The following is a 22,607-nucleotide window of genomic DNA, read 5'->3' as shown; positions in this document are numbered from 1 at the left end:
TCAGCTGGAGTATTGTGTCCAATTCTGGGCACCTCACTTTATGAAGAATGTCAAGGCCTTGGAGATAGTGCAGAAGAGATTTACCAGAATGATACCAGGGAGAAACTGTTTCCACTGATAGGAGGGTCAGTAACCAGAGGACACAGATTTAAGATAATTGGCAAAAGAACCAGAGGGGAGATGAAGAGAATTTAAAAAAAATATATAAAATCGCAGCAAGTTATGATCTGGAATGCACTGCCTGAAACGGTGGTGGAAGCAGATTCAATAATAACTTTCAAAAGGGAATTGGATTATATACTGGAAAAGGGGAAAGAGCAGGTGGTGGGGTGGGACGAGTTGTACTTTCAAAGAGCTGGCACAGGCATGATGGCCCGAATGGCCTCCTTCTGTGCTGTATGATTCTAGGTCAGTGGAGAAAACCAAACCTGCATTGCAGCACACACTGACATCACAAACCGGTGCTCCAGTGTTGTAATGGGCATTGTGTTCTTAAAAATACGGTGCTGCCTTTTTTTTTGTGAATATTCCTGTATTGGGATGTTTTTCCACATTAAAGACGCTATATAAATGCAAGTTGTTGCAGTTGTTGACTGGTAAAGGCCTTCCAGAGATTAAATTCAGTTCCTAAATAAAAGAGCTTGCAACAATGTCGTCAAACCTCCAACCATATCTGCGGACAACTCGAAACCTTGTATACTCAGAAATTAGAAATCAGAAAACCCCAGACAACCCAATCTTTAAAAAAAAACCCAGCTCAGCGTCAGGATGCTCTGCTAGAGTTAGTTATTTCATCCTTTAGTGAAAAGCTGCATATGGATAGTCAAAGTATGTTTGCTATCAGAATCTCAAGGGCAGGCTGAGTCAGGGACAGTAACTTTATATTCATGAACAAATGCTACATTTCGCATCAATGTGGACTGGAATCAGGAAACCAGATTACACAGGTTCATCCATGGGTCTGGTGCAGCTCAACTTTTAAAGGGGCACCCAACATGGCTGCATTCGAAGGATCTTTCCAAGCGGCCTGTTCTTTGAACTGAGCCTGCCTGAAAACTTTCCATCATGACAGACACTCTAGAGAAATAAATAAGTCAACGACCCAAACCATTTTCATTTGCACAGCTCAGCATAGGCTCCCAATTTGCACAGTATTAAAAACAACTTGCATTTATATAGCACCTCTAACATATTAAAACGTCCCCAAGGCGCTTCACAGAAGCATAATCGGACAAAATTTGACACTGAGCCACATAAGGAGATATTAGGACAGGTGACCAAAAGTTTGGTTGAAGAGGTAGGTATTAAGAAGCATCTTAAAAAAGGAGGGGTGGAGAGGCAGAGGATTCCAGAGCTTAGGGCCTAGGCAGTTGAAGGTACAGCCGCCAACGGTGGGGCGAAGGAAATCAGGGATGTACAAGAGGCCAGAAATGGATGAACGCCGAGATCTCAAAGGGTTGTAAGGCAGAGATAGGGAGGGACATGGCAATGGAGGGATTTGAAGCCTCATTGGAGAAGTGCTCAATACCAGTTGTACAAAGCACAGCCATTCAATTAGAATGGACTAAAGGAAAGATCAAATGGATCAGTTGGTAAGTGGATTACCGAGTATGGAACTGAGCCAGAAAAGGTGGGAAGGCTCAAGATTGAATCACTGACCAGTACAGATTTCGCTGATTTCAGATGGGATGCACACATGACAGTTCCTCTAAGCTCCTCAGCTAGTGCAGGGTAATGAGAGGCATGGTTCCTGTTGATCACCATTCAATGTTAGCCATCCCCAATAGAAACTACGCTCACACGAGGACCTGTAGCCTAGTGGAGTCACACGCAAAAAATGGCCACTTGGGCAAGATCCTGGAGTGAAACTTTATCAGAGCACAAACCAGCACTTTGAAGAGAATTATACAGCACAGAAGGAGGCCATTCAGCCCATCGTGCCTGTGCAGGCTCTTTGAAAGAACTATCCAATTAGTCTCACTCCTTCACTTTTCCCATCGCCCTGCAAATTTCTCCTTTTCAAGTATATATCCGATTCCCTTTTGAAAGGGACTACTGAATCTGCTTCCACCTGCCCTTTCAGGCAGTGCATTCCAGATCATAACAACTGGCTATGAAAAGAAAGTTCTCCTCATCTCCCCCCTGGTTCTTTTGCCAATTATCTTAGATCTGTATCCTTTAGTTACCGACCCTCCTGCCAGTGGAAACAGTTTGTACTTATTTACTCTCTGAAATCCCCTCATAATTTTGAGCACCTCTATTAAATCTCACCATAACCTTCTCTGCTCTAAGAACACTCCCAAACTTGCCACATAACTGAAGTCCCTTACCCCTGGTATCATTCTGGTAAATCTCCTCTGTACATCCTGTGCGGTGCCCAGAATTGGTGCACAGTCCAGGAGCTCAGAAAGGTCAGGTTTATGCAATTTTGCCCACACACAATGCAAGATTTTCTGATCCAAATGAATGGTTAGAAAATAGTGAGCGTGGATTTCTGATGTTTGCTCCTGGCAGGTGAGAATTCCCTGCCTAAACCTCTCCAACTCTCTTTAAGGCACTCCTTAAAAAACTTACCTCTGAACAAGTTTTTGGTCACCTGCCCCAAAATCTCCTTATGTGACTCGGTGCCAAATTTTGTTTGATAATGCACTTGTGACATTTCACTACGTTAAAGGCGCTATATAAACGCAAGTTGTTGAGGCTCCTGGTTAGAAAATTAGCCTGATAGAAAGTTACAGAAAAAGTTAATGAGAGAGCGAGAGAGATTTGAACATTAAGAAATTGCTATTGAACCAAAGAAAAGGACAGACTGGTTCAGTTTCAATTAATGAACTGCCACGCCTCCAGTCTGAATCAGCTGTTTTCCATTGTCCAGATCTAATCTGATCATTTAACAAAACCGACTTGCTTCTTTGATTTCCATTCCAGGGCCTTCATGAAAAGACTGAGGCCTATAGATCTAACTGCCTTAACTCAGGACTTGGATCCGCATTCCTAAATCCAGAAAATTTACTCCCTTCCTTGACCGGCAGTCCCAACTTCTGCTTCCTATTTCATCATCGTTTTAGTAGGCCTTTATTCTCTTTTAGGAGGTGCCGTCAAACCAAGGCCCTGTCTGTCTGCTTAGGTGAGCTTAAAAAGATCCCATGGCACCATGAGAGGAAGAGCAGGGTGTTGTCCCAATATCCTGGACAACATTTATCCCTCAACTAACATCAGAAACAGACTATTTGGTCATTTATCTCACTGCTGTTTGTGGGACCTTGCTTTTTTTTAAAATTCGTTCACGGGATGTGGGCGTCGCTGGCAAGGCCGGCATTTATTGCCCATCCCTTGCGAGATTTTTTTACAACTGAGTGGCCATTTCAGAGGGCAATTAAGAATCAACCACATTGCTGTGGGTCTGGAGTCACATATAGGCCAGACCGGGTAAGGACGGCAGGTTTCCTTCCCTAAAGGACATTAGTGAACCAGATGGGTTTTTACGACAATCCGGTAGTTTCATGGCTATCATTACTGATACTAGTATTTTTAATTCCAGATTTTTTATTTAATTAATTGAATTTAAATTCGCCAGCCGCCGTGGCGGGATTTGAACTCGTGACTCTGGATTTTAGTCCAGGCCTCTGGATTACTAGCCCAGTAACATAATCACTACGCTACCGTACCCTTGCTGAGCAAAAACTGACTGATGCATTTCCCTACATTACAACAGTAACTGCACTTCAAAGGCTGGAGGTACTTTGAGAAGTCTCCAGGATGTGGAAGACACTGTATCAATGCAAGTTCTTTCTTTACATTAATATAGTCTGAGGGCCATGCAAATACTACAGAGAGGCATACTTAACAGAGGGAGCTTTACAAGTTTGATTTAGTGAGGGAGTTGTAAATAATGCAGGTTGTTTCAGAATATGGTATGTCAGAGTGGGGATGATACTGAGCAATACAATGCAACGTCGGAAACCTGAGCTAATGACTTTTCCCTCTGAATTATTTTCTGGGGGCGGGGTGGATTTTCGCTTCCAAGCCATGGTAACGCGAGTCGGCCTAACTCCTCTCAGTCATTCATCTCAGAAGGTTCAGTTGTTAGATCTCCCAGCTTCCTTTCAGTCAGTCAGTCATGAAAAGTACACCAACACAATATTGCCTCAAATTAAACCAGGAAAGTGAGGACAGGACATGCATTCAAATTACTGAGAAATTGTTTTTTTTAAAAAAGTGCCTATTAATTTACTCAAGAGTGATAAATGTTGAAACAATCTGCTAGGTGGAGCAGTAAAGGCAAAATCATTAGATGCTGGATACTGTAACGGAAGACAGAGTAGGCGACCGATGAGCTTCAATGGACAAATGACCTAATCTTGTCCTCAACCTTTCTTATTGTCACACCCAGAAAGGGGAAGGCCCTGTGTCTAATGTAGCATTCCCCATTGCCACTAGATTGACTTCTGTTTTATTGGAGGGCAATACCCCTATTCTTATTCCCTCAGTTTGTCAAACATACAGCGACTATGTGGAGTTGGTGGGAAATCTGCTCCCAAGCCTTCATCAATGCTACCTGGCCTTTCCCTGGCACTTTACCAGAGCAGAAACACAGAGATTGGGAACTTGTTTGCCTTGGGAGTGCTTCAAACAGTTGAAGTGACTGGAGGACAAAATGGCATCGCTTCCTTTGGATGAGCAAGTGGGTGCGTGGGCAGATCCAACTGTAGCCATGTTACAAATTAACTGGTGTGAAATGGAACGGTTTTCAAAGAAATCTGAAGTACTTAAGTTCACAGACAGATAATGTTGGGATTAGTATTGGTGTGTTGGTACCAATACACAATAAAAATCTCCCTCATGCCAATATGCTGCATGCGATAGTCCAGTCCTCACTGCATTTTGGGAGAAGAGAATTCTAGATTTCCACTACTGTGTGAAAAGTGCTTCCTGATTTGAAAAGTACGCCTGAATGGCCTGGCTCTAATTTGAAAATTGTGTTCCCTCGTTTTTGATTCCCCCACCTGAGGAAATAGTTTCTCCATATCTACCCTATTAAATCCTTTTAACATTTTAAATACCTTGATCAGATCACCCCTCAATTTTACTCAAGGGAATACAAGCCAAGTTTATGCAACCTGGCCTCATAATTTAACCCTCTAAGCCCCAGTATCATTCTGGTGAATCTGCACTGCACACCCTCCAAGGCCAATATATCCTTACTGTAGTGTGGTGCCCAGAATTGAACGCAGTACTCCAGATGGGGTCTGGCCAAGGCTTTGTACAATGGAAGCATAACCTCCTCCAGTTTGTAATCCAGCCACCTAGAGATAAAAGCCAACATTCCATTAGTCTTTTTGTACCCATCTACTAGCTTTAAATGATGCGTGTACCTGGGCTCCCAAATCTCTTTGCTCCTCTATTGTTCCTGGTTTATCACCATTTAGAAAATACTCCCGATTTTTCTTTCTTCGGTGCAAGGGGGTTGGACCTCACATGTGCAGGTCAGCTGGTAACACAGAAGGGAACAATCCTGCAACATCCCTGCTCTGTACGGCTCAGCTCCTTACCGCGAAAACTGGCCCAGCCATCGGCCAACACTTGCAGGATGTTTCTCGGTTCAAGAAAGAAACATTTGCATCTTTTATGACCTCAGGACATCCTAAAGCACTTTACAGCCAATGAATTACTTTTGAAGTGTAGTCACTGTTGTAATGTAGGAAACACAGCAGCCAATTTGCACACAGCAAGGTCCCACAAACAGCAATGAGGTAATGACCAGATAATCTGCTTTTAGTGATGTCAGTGGAGAGATAAACATTGGTTAGGACACCAGGAGAATTCCCCTGCTGTTCTTCAAAATAGTGCCATGGGATTTTGTGTCCACCTGAGGGGGTAAACGGGGTCTCGGTTTAACATCGCATCTGAAAAATGGCACGTCTGACAGTGCAGTACTCTCAGTATGGCACTGAAGTGTCAGTCTAGATTTTGTACTCAAATCTCTGGAGTGGGACTTGAACCCACAACCTTCTGACTCAGAGGTGAGAGTGATAGCACTTTAACATTTAAAGCTAGTGATCAAACAAGTGAAAATTTCACAGGGCGACCGTTGCACCTTGTTGAAATCCTAGTGGCACTGGCCAGCATCACACCAACCTCTCACCTCCTTCCCTTCTCCCAGTTTGCTCCAAAAAAAATGTGGCATGGTTTGCATCAAGTTAATACCTCAAATTTGATAACGTGAGAAGATTAAATAAAGTTCCTCCACTTTGCCTTTCAGTTTAACCCAAAATATAGTTTCAGATCCCCGTTTATGATAAGATCAGTTGCAAATTATTTCCAAGCTTGAAATCAGTTTAAAAAAAAAACATATCCAAGAAGATGGGTGAAACAAAACAAAAACATCGCACATTTCCTGTATTCCTACGGGGACCTGCTGGCATCGTGTCATGCCCAGGCTTTCTAGGTACATAGCTGGTCTATACTTATGATGTGGAGATGCCGGTGATGGACTGGGGTTGACAATTGTAAACAATTTTACAACACCAAGTTATCGTCCAGCAATTTTATTTTAAATTCACAAGCTTTCGGAGGCTACCTCCTTCCTCCCTCCACATCGTTCACCTGAGGAAGGAGGTAGCCTCCGAAAGCTTGTGAATTTAAAATAAAATTGCTGGACTATAACTTGGTCTATACTTAGACTGCACTTTACACGCAACTATTAAAAACAGGAGGAGGTAACATCAGGCACCTATACAAAGTGACAGGCCCCATTCTAAATGCAATACAAGAAGCAAAAACTTAATTACAATCAATTGTAGGAACAGGAGGAGGCCATTCAGCCCCTCGAGCCTGTTCCGCCATTCAATTAGATCATGGCTGATCTGTATCTCAATTCCATTTATCTACCTTGTTTCCATATCCCTTGATACCATCACCGAACAAAAATCTATCAATCTCAGTCTGGAAATTTTCAATTGATCCCCAGCCTCAACAGCTTTTTTTTGGGGGGGGGGGGGGGGGGAAGAGGGGGGAAATGAAGTGTTCCAGATTTCCACTACCCTTGTGTGAAGTACTTCCTGACATCACACCTGAACGGCCTAGCTCTAATTTTAAGGTTGTGTCCCCTTGTTCTGGACTCCCCCACCAGAGGAAATAGTTTCTATCTACCCTATCAAATCTTTTAATCATCTTAAACACTTCGATTATATTACCCCTTAATCTTCTATAAATCAAGGGAAATAATCGGGGTTCAAATTTTCATATGTCAAAATGGCCATGCATGACCATGTGTAATGTCCAACACATGACATGATTAGAGCAAGGCAGTTAAAAATATAAAGAAAAGTCAAGTCAAACAGACACTTCAGAATCTTTTTCATCTTAAGTTGGTAATGCAGTGAGAAGATTCTGTAGGAATGTCAGAGCTTTATGCATGATTATTTTTCGGGATTTTGAAAAAAAAAAGCAATAACCTGTTTGCAGTAAAGTAAGCAAGATATTTATATATTAAAAAAACTTCCTTCATTGCTAAAACGATGCCAGTTAAACCACCGCAGGAGTTGCCTTTCCAGTTTGAGCTGGTCAACCCCACCCCAGTACCGTCTGCCAGTGCTCACGATCCCTAAGCAATGACATGTGACACACAAGGAACTAGAAAACCACCAGCAACCTTTAACCCCACACTTCCCAGCAGCCCTTGCAGCTCCCACAGAACTCAAATTTTTTGTTCAGCAACTGTAACAAAAAAAATAAAATCCATCCCTTGCCTACTTCTAAAATCTCAATACAGGATAAATCAGAAAGGTGAACCATCCATTCCTTAAAGCTGCACTGAACCATATCAAAACATATCCAGCAAGCAGCTACGACCATTCCTCTGTCCTCCCAGCCCGGTTTACTCCCTCTTGCTGTCATGGGACTCCATGGCTGGTACTTCACCTAAGTGGTCCTTGTTGAACCTAGACCACAGATGTCCAAATTAGGGTTCACATGGCCACAGGCAGGGACCCCCCAACCTTTAAGAGCTGGGGATCAAAACGCGAGTAAAAACTAGATCCGATTCCACTCTAATGCGAGCACCACATGCACAGAGAAAGCAAGATTCCCTCACACAGATTCAAGCCCCCTCCTTTCCTCTAACCTCCCTCTGCCCTTTCCCCTTCCTTTATTTCCCCCCCCCTCCATAATCTTCCCTCCCCAAGTTAGAACATTTCACCTGTTCAGAATTTCCAGGCCTGGATGACAGGTTATGGTAGATTCCTGATTTTAATGCTACCCCATGATTGTTGGACTTTAACCAATGAGGGAGTTGAAACTTCCAAAAGCAGTGGGCAAAAGGTACCGGCCGGAGCTTAGTCAGCCCGATCAATGCATCTTCCGGGCTGTAGGGCACCTGCAGGCCATGCCCTAGCACCCTGCCTTAGAGTGTCTACTCGTTGTCCATCTTGGAATTGGGCGGTACTGCACACTGCTCACCTGTATCTCATGCTACTTCCGATACTAAATGCTAATGAGAATTGCATTCTGTAGCGGCAGCATATAGCTGACACCGTGGGGTGGAATTTCCTGTGGTGGTGTAATCGGGAAGTTACACCTGAAATTACGCCCATTTTGCCGATGTCTATTTACACCCAAATTTCCTGCCACTCATTAATATAAGCTGGAACCTTAACGGGCGTAAACAGCCGGGGCCCAAGGAAAGAGCAGAACTCACACCATATATTCCTTCTTTAAGGATGAAAATTAAAGTTCGAAGCCATCTAACCATCATTCATACACATTAAGAACAGCGTGTTTAAGAACCTGCAATCGGGGAAGCTTTTCAATATGACTCAAACTGAAGCCATAAAAATACATTCAAACAAAAACAGAAAATACAGAGTAGGTCTCAGTGAGGAGAAATAAAAACTTACAAAATACCAGAAAAATGAATTTGTTTTCTGCTACATCTAAAATTCTGGACCTAATTTTACACCTGTTTTGAACCAGTGTAATTTCAGGAAATATGGGTGTAGGGCTCTTTAGTCTGGGAATGCAGCCATTATAATGAGTGCAAGGATCAATAAACAGGCATAAAAGAGAGAAGAAATTTGAGCCTAGCCTAATTACTGGTGTAACACACTTGCACCCAAGTTTCCTCGAGCCGGGCATTGCCTTTACATCGTGATTATTCGAGTCTCTGGGCGCAAATTCCCTCTGCCACAGGAAATTCCACCCGTGTTTCAGTGAGGACGGAGTGTTCCCATATTTGTAGGGTGCACCCAACCACCACCTCCCAGAATAGCCTGAAAACCACTAGACTGCACCACAAATATTGAAAAGGGAGAAGGTGTAGGAAATCATACCTGATCCCGATCCTGCCTGCAACACATGCACTTTGCAGCAGGTTGCCAAAATCAATAGTAGACCCCACCACCACAGCTCCAGCACCTAGTTCAGGGGAGACCTGGGACCTTCCAGCTCTCCCATGAGCTGTACCCAGCCAGCAACCCCCCCACCAAAACTATATTTTGTCTTAAATTCTACCTGGCGTCTACCATCAATTTCAGGTCCGTGTGAGAGGAGGGAGCTTGTGACTCATCACCCTGGTTTCCTGCCAATCACAGTATGAAAGAAAGAACTTGCATTTATATAGCGCCTTTCACGACCTCAGGACGTCCCAAAGCGCTTTACAACCAAAGAAGTATTTTTGAAGTGTAGTCACTGTTGTAATGTAGGAAACGCAGCAGCCAATTTGCACACAGCAAGGTTCCACAAACAGCAGAGACCAGATCATCTGTGTTTTTTTAAAAAAAGTGATGTTGATTGAGGAATAAATATTGTCCAGGACACCAGGGTGAACTCTCCTGCTCTTCTTTGAATAGTGCCATGGGATCTTTTACATCCACCTGAGGGGGCAGACAGGGCCTCAGTTTAACTTCTCATCTGAAAGACAGCACCTCTGGCAGTGCAGCGCTCCCTCAGTACTGCACTGAAGTGTCAGCCTAGATTATGTGCTCAAGTCTCCGCAGTGGGAGTGGAACGACCTTCTGACTCAGAGGCAAGAGTGGTACCCACTGAGCCACGGCTGACAGTACACCAACGCAGGTAAAGAACGAAGACCACATCTGTAGTGAGGACCACATCAGTACCTAAAATGCTCTTCTGCTGCAAAGGTAGGAGTAATTCTGCAAAGCACTGAAGAGATTTCTCTTATTCATTGTGAAAATAATGTAATCAGCTCACCGTAAAAAGAAATGACAAATAAACATTGAGTTAGAGCTCAAAGCTCCGTCACAGCACTCGATTTATGGGAGAGAACTGAAGTAAACACAGTCCGCCCTTTGCCCTGTGCTGCACACCTGGGATCTCAGGAACTTGTTCTCTTACTGCAGCAGTCAAACCCCAACCCACTCACACTCGGACTAAAACAGGAACCACACGGCAAAGGATTTTCATTCCAGTTGGTCAACATACATAATCTTTTCCAGCTGAGCCATCCTGCCCGTAGGAACAAGAGATAGGATGCCATTCAGCCCCTCGAGCCTGTTCTGCCATTGGCTGATCTGCACAGATAAGAATCCACGCCTTCCCGGAGGGCTCAGCAGACAGGCGCCATGATACAGGAGTACACAGATAGCCTGCAATTAAAACAAGACATTCCCCCCAATTTTCTGTCCTCCTCTTCCGAAGGTGATAATCTTCTGCTGCCGAAAAGGTTCCACCTCAGTACCTCACCCAAAATGGCCTAACGTCACGAGTGGCTATTGAACCGTGGGGTGTATGACGACTCAGCCCAAACCAGTTCTCGACACACACACTAGCAAGAGTCATGAGACAGGAATCGGGAGTGGGAACCTGGTGCGATTCTTGCCACCTCCCCAAAACACATCCTTAACCCAGCGGCACTGTGGCCAATTGCAGTTCCCCAACTGCTGCTCAGGCTTGGCTGACAGCATGAGCATGGAACCTGGGATTGGCTGCTCCGGATGGCCCACTGGCACATATAAGCAATGGCAAACAGGAAAGCTGAACGACAGTTTATATATTAGAGAACACACTCCACCCTTCTTTACCTCCTGTCTGCTAGAGACGCTTTTATTAGGAGACTACTGCTGGTATAATTAATGGCAGCTTCTTAAAACGCTTCATCGGTTGACTCCGGGTCATATACATTTTTAATCTGCTGCAGAAAGGCTATCGCAGGTCTCAAAGGGTTCTTGTACTGTTGGAGTTAGATGCTGTAGCAACAATGTTTGTATAATGAGTACTTACTATTGCTGCCGATTCAACAGCAATGTTCTGGCAGTTTAAAAAGAAAATCAAAGCTGATGCAATATTTTGAAAACTCCAGTTTGTCGTCGCCAATTGAAAATAGTTTTTTTATGTTACAAGTCTTCGACAAGGAAAATGTAAGACAAAGAAGGCAAACTCTACCAGTGCTGTGTTCCTGGGGTCTGGTGTATTACTACGAACAAGATTATACACATTTGACAACAACGTGCATTTATATAGCGCCTTTAACATGGTAAAACATCCCAAGGCACTTCACAGGAGTGTAATCAGACAAAAAATTGACACCGAGCCAAACAAGGAGGCATTAGGACAGGTGACCAAATGCTCAGCCAAAGAGGTAGGTTTTAAGCAGCGTCTTAAAAGGAGGGAGGAGAGGTGGAGAGGCAGAGGGTTGGGGAGAGGATTCCAGAGCTTAGGGCTTAAATGACTGAAGGCACAGCCGCGAATGGCGAGACGAAGGATGTGGGGGATGCGCAAGAGCCAGAGATGGAGGAACGCAGAGTTCTCGGAGGGTTGTATGGCTGAAGGAGGTTGCATAGATAGGGAGGGACGAGGCCACGGAGGGATTTCAACACAAGAATGAGAATTTCAAAATCCACCCATTGCCGGACCGGGAGCCAATGTAGGTCAGTGATTGATGAATGGGACTTGGCACGAGTTAGGATATGGGCAGCGGGGTTTTGGATTAGCTCAAGTTTATGGAGCTTCTCTGGCCTGTGGGAAGCCTGATCAAACACACTTGCTGCTGTACAATTTTTGATCTCATATCCCACCTCCCCATTTCAATTTCCTCTTTTGCCATACGATGCCACAGGTCCCGTCTGCCACCTTGTTCAATGTTAATCAGAGTGTGAGCCCAGAGAGCGAACTATTGAACTGCAGGGGCTGTTTCAGCTGAATCTGATCCTGCCCACGTACAAGTACTCTCTAATAAATATCACTGGACAACAATGGTAATCGAGAATCCTGGCTAATTCGGCATTCACAAGGGGACTGCTGTGCCCCTAGCTGAGAGCGATTCATTTAGCACAGACAAACAGGATCCTGGGCCTACGTGACCACGTAAATCCCAAATCACATTTTTTTAAAAAAAGACAGGTGTTACAAAAATAATCCTTTTGGTTGGGGGGGGGGGGAGGAATAAAAAGAACTGGTATCCTTTTAGGGGATAAATAAAGGCCAGAGTTCCCAATCCTGATCGTTATTCCTGCTGGACTTTAGGGGGAGTGACGGGGCTGAGCTTAGCTGTGGTGACCCTCATGGTCAGGCGGACTGCCCACAGAAAGCATGGGCACTTGGGTGAAGTATCGAAGGGCTGCAGTTACCAGTGGAACCACACCCACAGTGCGTAAATCAGTGCCTCACCTGGGGAGGGGTGGCGTGAAAAAAGAGAAAGGTTAAAGAGAAAATAAAACCGACTTTTGTAAGTGACACAGGACAACCTGAATGCTGGGTGGGGTGCAGCAAGCAAATATTTTAAAAGAGGACTTGCCCATGAGACACACCTGTGAAGTGGGCCATTTGGCACACTGATTCTGTTATACCCCCACTGGCATTTTAGGCCCTTTGTCTCCAATTTCTAAAGGAATTTAGAATTTGAAAGCCCAGAAGCATTTTCCAGCATTGTAACTTTTGGGGTGAATACAGAACATGGGAGGGATTCCCATTGACCATTTTCATCTGAGCATCCTCCATCAGTTTTCTTAAAATCACTTAAATTACACGAGCTCCGAAAGTGGTAAAGTGTTCCATTTCTCAATGTGGAACTCACTACAAACATAGGTCACAGGTCCAGACACTCCCATGTACTAATGGACATTCGATTCAATGCGATGAACTCAGCCACCCTCAGAACATGGGTGACCCAAGGCAAACTGCCCTTTTGAGTCAGTCCAATCACCTTGGGGGTGGGGGGCGCGTCACATGAAAGAGAAGGGGACGGATTCATGAAAAATTAAAAGTATCTCCGCTCTGGCACCCATGAATGAGGGGGATGAATTTATGCAGAATCTCTAGTTCAAACTCCAAACCTACCCCATCGCGACACACCAGGCCAATATGTCACCGTGTGGCACGGGGAGAGGGGTTAATTTACAAGGAGAAAAATAACCCACGGGTGCTACTTTTATAAAACGTTCCCAGATTTTTTCCGCTCGTATAATGGGCACTGCATTCTCAGTTCAAACTAAGTGCTGGACTCCTCAGTTGGGCACTCAGGACCAGGCATCATTGACGCTGTGGAGTCTGTCTAGAAAGGTTTCATTTATTTAAAAATAATAACCCTGCCCGATGGGATAGGGTACATTACTCTGGAAATATTACTGGCTCCGGCTTTCATTCCCAGGCCTCCAGATACAGGAACGGTTGCTCAAGAGCAAAGCACTTCAGGGCTCTCCCTTCAGATTCAGAAACACTAGTGGCCATCTGCGTAAGCCCTGCCCACCCCACACACCACCTCAGCTGACTTTGTGGGCACGGCTCGAAAAGTGCACAGCTCTAAGAATAGCCTCTCAGTCCCGGCCAGAGATGCTCACAAGTGTTCAGATCCATATGCCTACACCCCAGCCCAACCGCAGTCTGCCTCCCCAATCATCATCATCAATCCTTCAGGTTTTCCTAAAGGTTGAGCATTTCTCAAAGTGAGCATTTACTGCTATACAACCACAACTGCACGTGTTTTAGAAAGTTTGGTCAAAATTGTTTTTACAAAAAAAAAGTATCCACTTCTCCCATCCCCCATCTCATCATATTCACTATCAAAAACCAAAACAAAATGAAAGCCCAGAACACATCGCCAAATGAATTCATGTGACTCAGTAGTGACCTTGGACCTACATATTGGAGAGAGTGGGAAGTTTTCCACTGTGAATACAGCGTCTGACCCTCCCCTCCATACCCTCCCACTGCAGTACTTCAATAAAAAAAATTCAAAAACATCTATTCTTTTATATGGGCTTCAAACATGATCCTATTTCATTGGTCCTACATCTCCAGCCCTAATTTAAAGGATTAGACCATATCCAACAACCACAGAGGTATCATGGGGACATATTCCTGGAGCTTTCATCACATGACCTTCCTTCCCCCCTCCCCCACCCCCAACTCCATCCAGTCAAACAGCTTCCCTCACCTCCCCCCCCCACCCCACCCCATCCCATCTTCAATATTTTAACAAGTGTTCAATTAAAAGTCATTTTTTTGAATGATTTTTTTCTCCTAGGTTGCTCACATCAGTGTCCAGGAGATTAATCTATAATGTCTGGAGATTCCAGGGCGATCCTGTAGGGTTGGTGACCCTATTCACCCACCCTGTCTCTCCACAGCACCACAGTGCTGCTGTTTGACCCTAATTGGGAAACATACCACAGCTTCACGGTGAATGACAAGCACCTTCTGCTTACAATAAGCACAGAGTAAGGCCGGAGTACCTCGAAACTCAATGAATGAGTCAACTTTGGCTGGAAATAAACTATACAGTAAAATGTGCCCTAACAGACCACCAGACTATAATTCCCAATTAAATGGTACAATTTTAAAGAGGATGCAGGAACAGAGACCTGAGGGTTTATGTACACAAATCTTTGAAGGGGATAGGATGGGATCCTGGGCTTTTTTTTTTAACCTGAGGAAGGAGGAAGCCTCCGAAAGCTTGTAGATTTCAAATAAAAATCGTTGGACTATAACTTGGTGTTGTAAAATTGTTTACAATGGTCAACCCCAGTCCATCACCGGCATCTCCACATTATAAATAGAGGCATAGAATACAAAAGCAAGGAAGTTATGCTAAACCTTTATAAATCACTGGTTAGGCCTCAGCTGGAGTATTGTGTCCAATTCTGGGCACCACACTCTACGAAGGATGTCAAGGCCTTGGAGAGGGTGCAGAGGAGATTTAATAGAATGGTACCAGAGAGCAGGGACTGCAGTTATGCAGAGAGACTGGAGAAGCTGGGATTATTCTCCTTGGAGCAGTGATGGTTAAGGGGAGATTTAATAGGAGGTGCTGAAAATTTAAGAAGAAACTGTTTCCACTGGCAGGAGGGTCGGTAACCAGAGGACACAGATTTAAGGTAATGGGCAAAAGAACCAGAGGGTGATGAGGAGAATTTTTTTTTTAAATGCAGGAAGTTGTTTTGATCTGAAATGCACTGCCTATAAAAAAGGTAGTGGAAGCACATTCAATAGTCACTTTCAAAAAGGTAATTTTGAGAAATACTTGAAGGGGAAAAAATTGCAGGGCTATGGGGAAAGAGCAGGGGAGTGGGACTAATTGGATAGCTCTTAGAGAGCCAGCACAGGCACAATGGGCCGAATGGCCTCCTTCTGTGCTGTATGATTCTAAATATCTCATCGAAATTTGATTTGGATTGGAATCTATTAGTAGCAGACTCCACAAAAATAGATATCGATCTAGATATACACAATCATTCAGCCCATCGCGCCTGTGCTGGTACTTTGAAAGAGCTATCCAATTGGTCGCACTCCCCTGCTCTTTTCCCTGTAGTTCTGCAAATATTTCCTTCAAGTATTTATCCAATTCCCTTTTGAAAGTTACTATTGAATCTGCTGTCAGGCAGTGCATTCCAAATCATAACGTATGTACGTACATACATGCATGCACACAGACATATATCTAAAGCTGGCTTTAAAGATTTGATTGCAATATGGTTACTTTGTAACTGAAAAACTGCATAATTGTAAACTTTTGCCTCTCGTCTTAGAGGTGACCTTGAGCGCGTGAAACTATCCATAATTTGCAGTATTCTGGCACGTGCTTGGCCACTCGCGTGGTTGGCAGGGTTGAGCCCTTACCTTGGAGCCCTCTAAATTCCAGTTGATGATTTTAATAAAACCAAAAGGGAAAGAACTACATTTAGGAACTGAACTATATATAATCTTACTTCAAATGTTACAAGGGAGGTTTTTTTTTAATATTAAAACAATGGTTTCACTTTTAATTCACTGATATTATCACAGCAATCCAACTTAGCCATACAAGAATGCCCAATAAGGAGGACAGTGATTTACTGGAGTGTTGGAACAATTCCTCCTCTCCCCATCAGGAAAAGGTTTCAAACTTAACCTGGTCCCACACACAACAAAAAAAAGCACTAGTTTTCTCCCTGAACACTACATCAGTAGGATCTCATCACCATTTATAAAGACCAAAGAAACTCCCCTTTTACAGTGAGGAGTACTACATCAAGATATTATCCAAGGGAGTCAGAAAGAAAGAACTTGCATTTATAGTGCCTTTCACAACATCAAAGCGCTTCACAGCCAATTAAGTACTTCTGAAGTGTAGACACTGTTATATGCAGGAAATGCGGCAGCCAATTTACACACAGCAAGATCCCATAAACAGCTATGAGATAACGATCAGATAATCTGTTTTAGTGATGTTGGTTGAGGGTTAAATGTTGGCCAGAATACTGGGGAGAACTCCCCTGTTCTTCACTGAAATAGTGGGATCTTTTACATCCACCTGATTTTACGTCTCTTCCGAAAGACAGCATATCCGACAGTGCAGAACTCCCTCAGTATTGCACTGGAGTGACAACCTGGATTATGCGCTCAAGTCTCTGGAGTGGGACTTGAACCAACAACCTTCTGACTTAGGAGGTGAGAGTGTTACCAACTGAATCACTGCTGACTGGGGACTTTTCAGGCAGGTCACTCTGATAAGTTTTCACTGCAGCCAATGTCAACACTTGTAACAGATGTTTGTAGATGTAACTCTATTATTGGGCCTGCTTTAATGTAATAACTGCACACAGAGGGATTCACTCTGGTGCAGAGTGCACTGGCTGAACTTCTCAGGTAATGGCTTTCAATTCTAAAAAATGGGAGGAAGTCTGAAGTCAACCCTGAAGAGAGGTAAATGCACGAATGTGCAGTTGTTAAATATAGCAATCACCTGAGCACAGACAATCCTTAGTGCCTCTGAGCTTTGGAGGAGGAGTAGATAGAATCATGGGCAGGGTATCTGCTTTTGTCCATTAAATCCTCTTATCAAACCATGTATGGTAGTGTAGTGGTTATGCTACTAGCCTAGTAATCCAGAGGCCTGGACTAATAATCCAGAGAACGGGAGCTCAAATCCCATCATGGCAGTTTGAGAATTCAAATTCAGTTTAAATTAAGTCTGGAAATAAAAGCTGGTATCAGTAAAAGTGACCATGAAGCTGACGGAAAAACCCAACTGGTTCACCAATGCGCTTTAGGAAAGGAAACCTGCTGTTCTTGCCTGGTCTGGCCTATTTGTGACTCCAGTCCCACACCAACATGCTTGACTCTTAAATGCCCTCTAAAGCGGCCTAGAAATACACTCAGTTGTATAAAACCACTACATAGTCCCTACCTAACAGCATTGTAGGAGCACCTTCACCACACAGACTGCAGCAGTTCAAGAAGGCAGCTCATCACCACCTTCTCAAGGGCAACTAGGGATGGGCAATAAATGCCGGCCTTGCCAGTGACACCCATATCCCAAGAATGAATTTTTTAAAAAGTGCTGGCGTGTGAACTTTGAGTGGGGAGGGGATAAGATGTGGCAGTGTCATCACCCCACGGTGCAACAGCTTGTGTGTGAACACGCACGTATATGAATGGCACCACGAGCAGGTGCATGGGGGCTGCCAGCACTCCAGCAAGTCGAAGGGATGGGGAGAGATCTGGAACAAAAAGAAACCAGGCAGCTACTGTGAAAAGTGGCTGAAGCTAAACTTAAACACAAATCGGGTCATAAAGACGGAATTAAAAATCGATCTAAACATTGTAATTTGAATGCTAAAATTATAGTTGCCATGGAAATGGACCACTAGCACTATTCGACTCAAGAGTCTGGATACAGTACTTCAGATAGATCCAGAGCTCCAGCATCATTTCTAAAGCACCCTGCAAGATACATCAGATGGCAAAGCGATGCCAGTCTCCAGTGTCCTGAACGCTACCTATGAAGGAAGGACTACACAATAATCCCTGGGCACCACATCCTGCCGATGTTAGATAAGCATCAATTTTAAAAAGATGAAAAGGTATAGAGCCACTGACGACCCAGGGAGGAGATACTAACAGTCACAAATTGTTTGGGGTCATGATGTGACTGAATATAATACTGTTTTTTGTCAAATAGATACATGTCCAAAACAAATAAGGCACTCTCCGTGGCCCAAATCAGATCAACAAAATTCACCCCTGTATGTGTCTGCCTTGGCTCAGTGGTAGCACTCTCACCTCTGAGTCAGAAGGTCATAGGCTCAAGTCTCACTCCAGAGACTTGAGCACATAATCTAGGCTGGTACTTCAGTGCAGTACAGGTTGGCTTTCAGATGCTGCACTGTCGGAGGTGCCATCTTTCGGATGAGATGTTAAACTGAGGCCCCGCCTGCCCTCTCAGGTGAACATAAAAGACCTCACGGCACTATTTGAAAAGCAAGGGAATTCTCCCTGTGTCCTGGCCAATACTCATCCCTCAACCAACACCTGAAACAGATCATCTGCTCATTTAGTTCATTGCTATTTTGTGGCAACTTGCTATGCGCAAACCAGCTGCCACGGTTCTAATTGTGACTACACTTCAGAAAGTACTTCATTGGCTGCGAAGAGTTTTGTGACGTCCGGAGGTCGAGAAAGGCACTATCGAAATGCAAGTTCTTCCTTTTTTCTTTATATAACAAAAAAAAGGTACACAGAGTAACCCGAACCACATTTACAATCTTGAAAAATCGTAGTCACTATTTGAGAAGGGCAGACTCAGAAGGGGAGTCCATCACGGGCACTGACCAGCTGCCAGGCAAACAGTCACTGGAGTGGAACAGGAGCATCAGGCAATGCAGGTGAGAATGTTCAAGAAAATAATACGTACACTCGGACTTGCACAATTTACAAGAGATACTGTATTGGCAATGTACCAAGGGATAAAGTACACCGTGTTTATAAAGGAGTTGATAACACAAAAGAATGCAAGCTCACTAATGTTGCAATACGCTGGAGTAATTCCGCACTGTGTCAATAGTATAACCCCCGAGTATCTGCAACCCCACCCTGTCAGCCACATAGCTTTTAACCCACGTATCCATTGGAATTATTATTCCCCAGCCATGCCTTCTCTATTTAACTAGTCATTTCTACCCTAGTCTTTTGCTTTTAGTGGCAGTCGCTGTGCTCACTCTAAAAGGGGGCGTGTTTCAGAGTGTTTTTTTGGCAGCCTAAGTTCCTGGTTTAGTCTGGTGTAGTCAAATTATCTATCCGGGGGGGGGGGGGGGGGGGAGAAAAGAGAAAAGAAAGAAGATTTGGGAGGCTGTGCTGTAATAAAAAAAAGTGTCCTCTCTGCTGTGCTCTAAAACTCCAGCCATAACTTTATACAATTTTTACTGGAGTGACCTGTGAAAGGGTTCGGTTCCATCTGGTACCAAGGTGGTCATTATCCATTTTTCAGCAGACTATTCAACTGTGGGGAAGGCATCAGAGAGGAGCCCAATTTCCTCCTCAACCAGTGTCACAAACTTTTCAGTAGGAATCATTGCATAACAATCAGGAGAGGGAACACTAGCTGATTCCTCCCCCTCAACTCATGGATGCAGACCAAATTTAGCATCTCATTACCACACTATCCAGCTAACTCAACACAGACCAGAGATCCAACCTGGGACCTTTGTACGTTTTTTTTTGGCTGAGTACCACATCATTTACTCACCAGACCGTAGTGAAATAACTTTTCACAATTTAAGAACATTTTAATTAAAAGCTCGGATAAAATATCCGAGCACCAAATACGCTTACCAAGGCCACTGTTAAGCTGCCAGTAAGGTCACTGTACCCTTCTCTGTGTAGAAGTAGGATTAATGGGTTTACAAGACAACTTGCCCATTTAAAATGGAGTGTTTTTTTCCCCCCCTGCTATATAAAAGCCAACTGTAAGAGATCAAGAACCAACACATCAAAGGATTTGCCTCAGCTCATGGGCTCTGAGGATCCAATCATATTACTGTGCCAGAACAGAATTATATTTCATCCCAGCATACTTAGAATACCCACGATTCCAATACAAAGGAATCCCTGGGGGAAATACACAATATATCCCAGGAGATTAATGGTTACTCACAACCTGTGGTCTTTCACATTCTTATACAAAACAGTCCACCTATCTGCTATTCAAACATGCAAGACCAAAGCTCCTTCGAAAAGGCAAGCCAACAGAGGTCCATCTTAAGAGCCTTTGAAACGGTGAAGAGTATAAAACATTATTCCACAATGAGAACTGGGAAGGGTTGAGACAATTTAATGAGAGGGAGTGCCACAACTGTCTAGGGGGGGAAAGGAAGTATCCAGCACACAGGGTTTTCTGAGACACACTGGGGCAGAAAAAAAAAATCAGGCCATTGCAGTGCTCCTTCAAATAAAGGGGGGTAAACAGGAAGGCAAAGTCACACCAGGATGTGCACACCCGCTCCTAGCTGACTCGAGAGCAACACTGACAAAGCGGTCTGGAGTAGGTCACCTGACATGGTTGGAGTGGGATGTGGCACTCAGGAGCAAAGAAAGTTTAAAAACAAAACTACTCACATTTTATGACTGGCATTTCGCTTTCTCTGCTGGTCTTTGCAGTTGATCTTTTTGTAATATTTCTGTTTCAACAACATGGATGAAGACATCGTGGAGAACCAGCCGGAGGAGTTAATTGTACCTGACAGTACGAGGAAGCTAAATTAACAGACACAAATTGACATCAACCAAAAACATCGCAAAACTCTTGAGGCACCCAAAAGGAAAAAGGACGATCTTTTACTGGTGCCAATTCAGGTTCCTCGCACTACAAGGTTCAGTAACTCCTCCCAGCCAGCACCTTGCGTGTTAATGATTGTATCTCCACTGGGGTTAATTTAGGTCTCTCACACTGACAAGGCTCAGTGACTCCTCCCAGCCAAACACACAGAAACACCCTTTAACACAAGGAAGCTTTTACTCTCACAGATTGAAAGATCCTACACACCGAAACTGCAATTCCACTGAAATCTTAAGTCAAATGTTTTTCTTAAAAAAAACATACAACTAGCCCCATCCATCCAACCCCATTTTGTAGGAATCCCACACCAGTTTTTAAAAAAAGAAATGGATAATCCCTTTTATGTGGTGGAAGGTCTAGGGTCTCGAGTCTCAAAAGACTCTACTCAAAAGTTTTGCCATGGGTTAAATTGGCAAGCACCAGCTTGCTGCTGGCTGTCTGGGCTGTTCTTATTGATTGGTGGGCCGGTCCAAAATCACCCAGAAACATTGCTATAGTAACAACATGACCTGAAGCACAAAGATGGCCAAATGCAGACCAGATTCACACGGGCATCAGATGTGGAGACACTGCTAGCACTCGAACGATACATTTCGGGCTTAAACAAACCCGATTTTCTTGTCTGAGAGTGGAGTGGCACATGCCCTAGAACATACCAGCAGTGTATAAGCAATACGACAGTGTGACTCAGCCCCCCCTCCCCCTCTACAATTCCCTCACCACCGTGGTTAAAGTGCAATGAAGCTTAACCGTCGTTTTTGTGTGACCACCCCCGTCTTTTTAAAAAGGAGAAGCGTCATCACAAATGGCGACTTTTCTGGCGAGCTCAGTTCCTGGAACAGCCTGCTTTAAGAACTGAGACACCAAGTTGTCAGCTGCAGACAATTTGTGCTACAGTTTCTACTTTACCAAAGGCATTTTCATATCTTTAAAATTAAAAAAAAGTTAAAATCAATTCACAGCATATTATTGTATCCTACATAATTGTGGTACAATACCCTGAAAGGACTTTTATAACAGCTGCAATGTCCCTTTAAATGTTTGCAAAAATTTCTTCACCCCTTCTCTCTCTCGCCACTTAAAAAAAAACACACACACTCTTCTGGTCAGATCAAAATGGATGCCTGATCTCCTGAAGGCAGCACCACACAATACACGGGTTGTGTAAAACACCCACCGACATTCTGGGCATTCTCAGGAACGATTTGCACACATTCACGTACTAAAGTACCGGCCTGGGGCTTTATTGCACTCCCCCAAAAATTCAAGCCATCTTGGCCACACCCAACATAATAGTTCTAATCCAGGACACAGTGCGAGGTAATAGGATTAAGACGGCAGAGGTAATAGCTTTAGTTTATTGATAAACACGTACTAGAATTTATTACTTTAAGTAACAATGCTGCACTGTCTGAGGTGCCATCTTTCAGATGAGACATTAAACTAAGGCTCCATCTGCCCTCTCAGGTGGGCATAAAAGACTCCATGGCATTATTTTGAAGAGCAGGGGAGTTCTCCCCGGTGTCCTGGCCAATATTTATCCCTCAACCTACATCACTAA

At 44.0% G+C, this 22,607-nt stretch overlaps 1 protein-coding gene across 2 annotated transcripts in view; it reads right to left on the bottom strand.

Moving 5' to 3' along the window:
* Window positions 1–22,607, bottom strand: part of LOC137299367 (zinc finger and BTB domain-containing protein 7A-like) — a 130,025-nt gene that overhangs the window by 70,053 nt on the left and 37,365 nt on the right. The window contains exon 2 of one of the 2 annotated variants that reach the window (XM_067968060.1): window positions 20,827–20,947. The exons of the other annotated variant lie outside the window; for it this stretch is intronic. Coding sequence (XP_067824161.1) covers window positions 20,827–20,915 — 89 coding nt within the window. The 5' untranslated portion in view covers window positions 20,916–20,947. The remainder of the gene's footprint in view (window positions 1–20,826; window positions 20,948–22,607) is intronic. 2 annotated transcript variants of the gene reach the window in all.

This window comes from Heptranchias perlo, chromosome 29 (assembly GCF_035084215.1).
Source record: "Heptranchias perlo isolate sHepPer1 chromosome 29, sHepPer1.hap1, whole genome shotgun sequence".
Classification (NCBI taxonomy): Eukaryota; Metazoa; Chordata; class Chondrichthyes; order Hexanchiformes; family Hexanchidae; genus Heptranchias; species Heptranchias perlo.
Note: the sequence above shows the minus strand (reverse complement) of the source record. Positions and strands in the feature narration are given on the sequence as shown.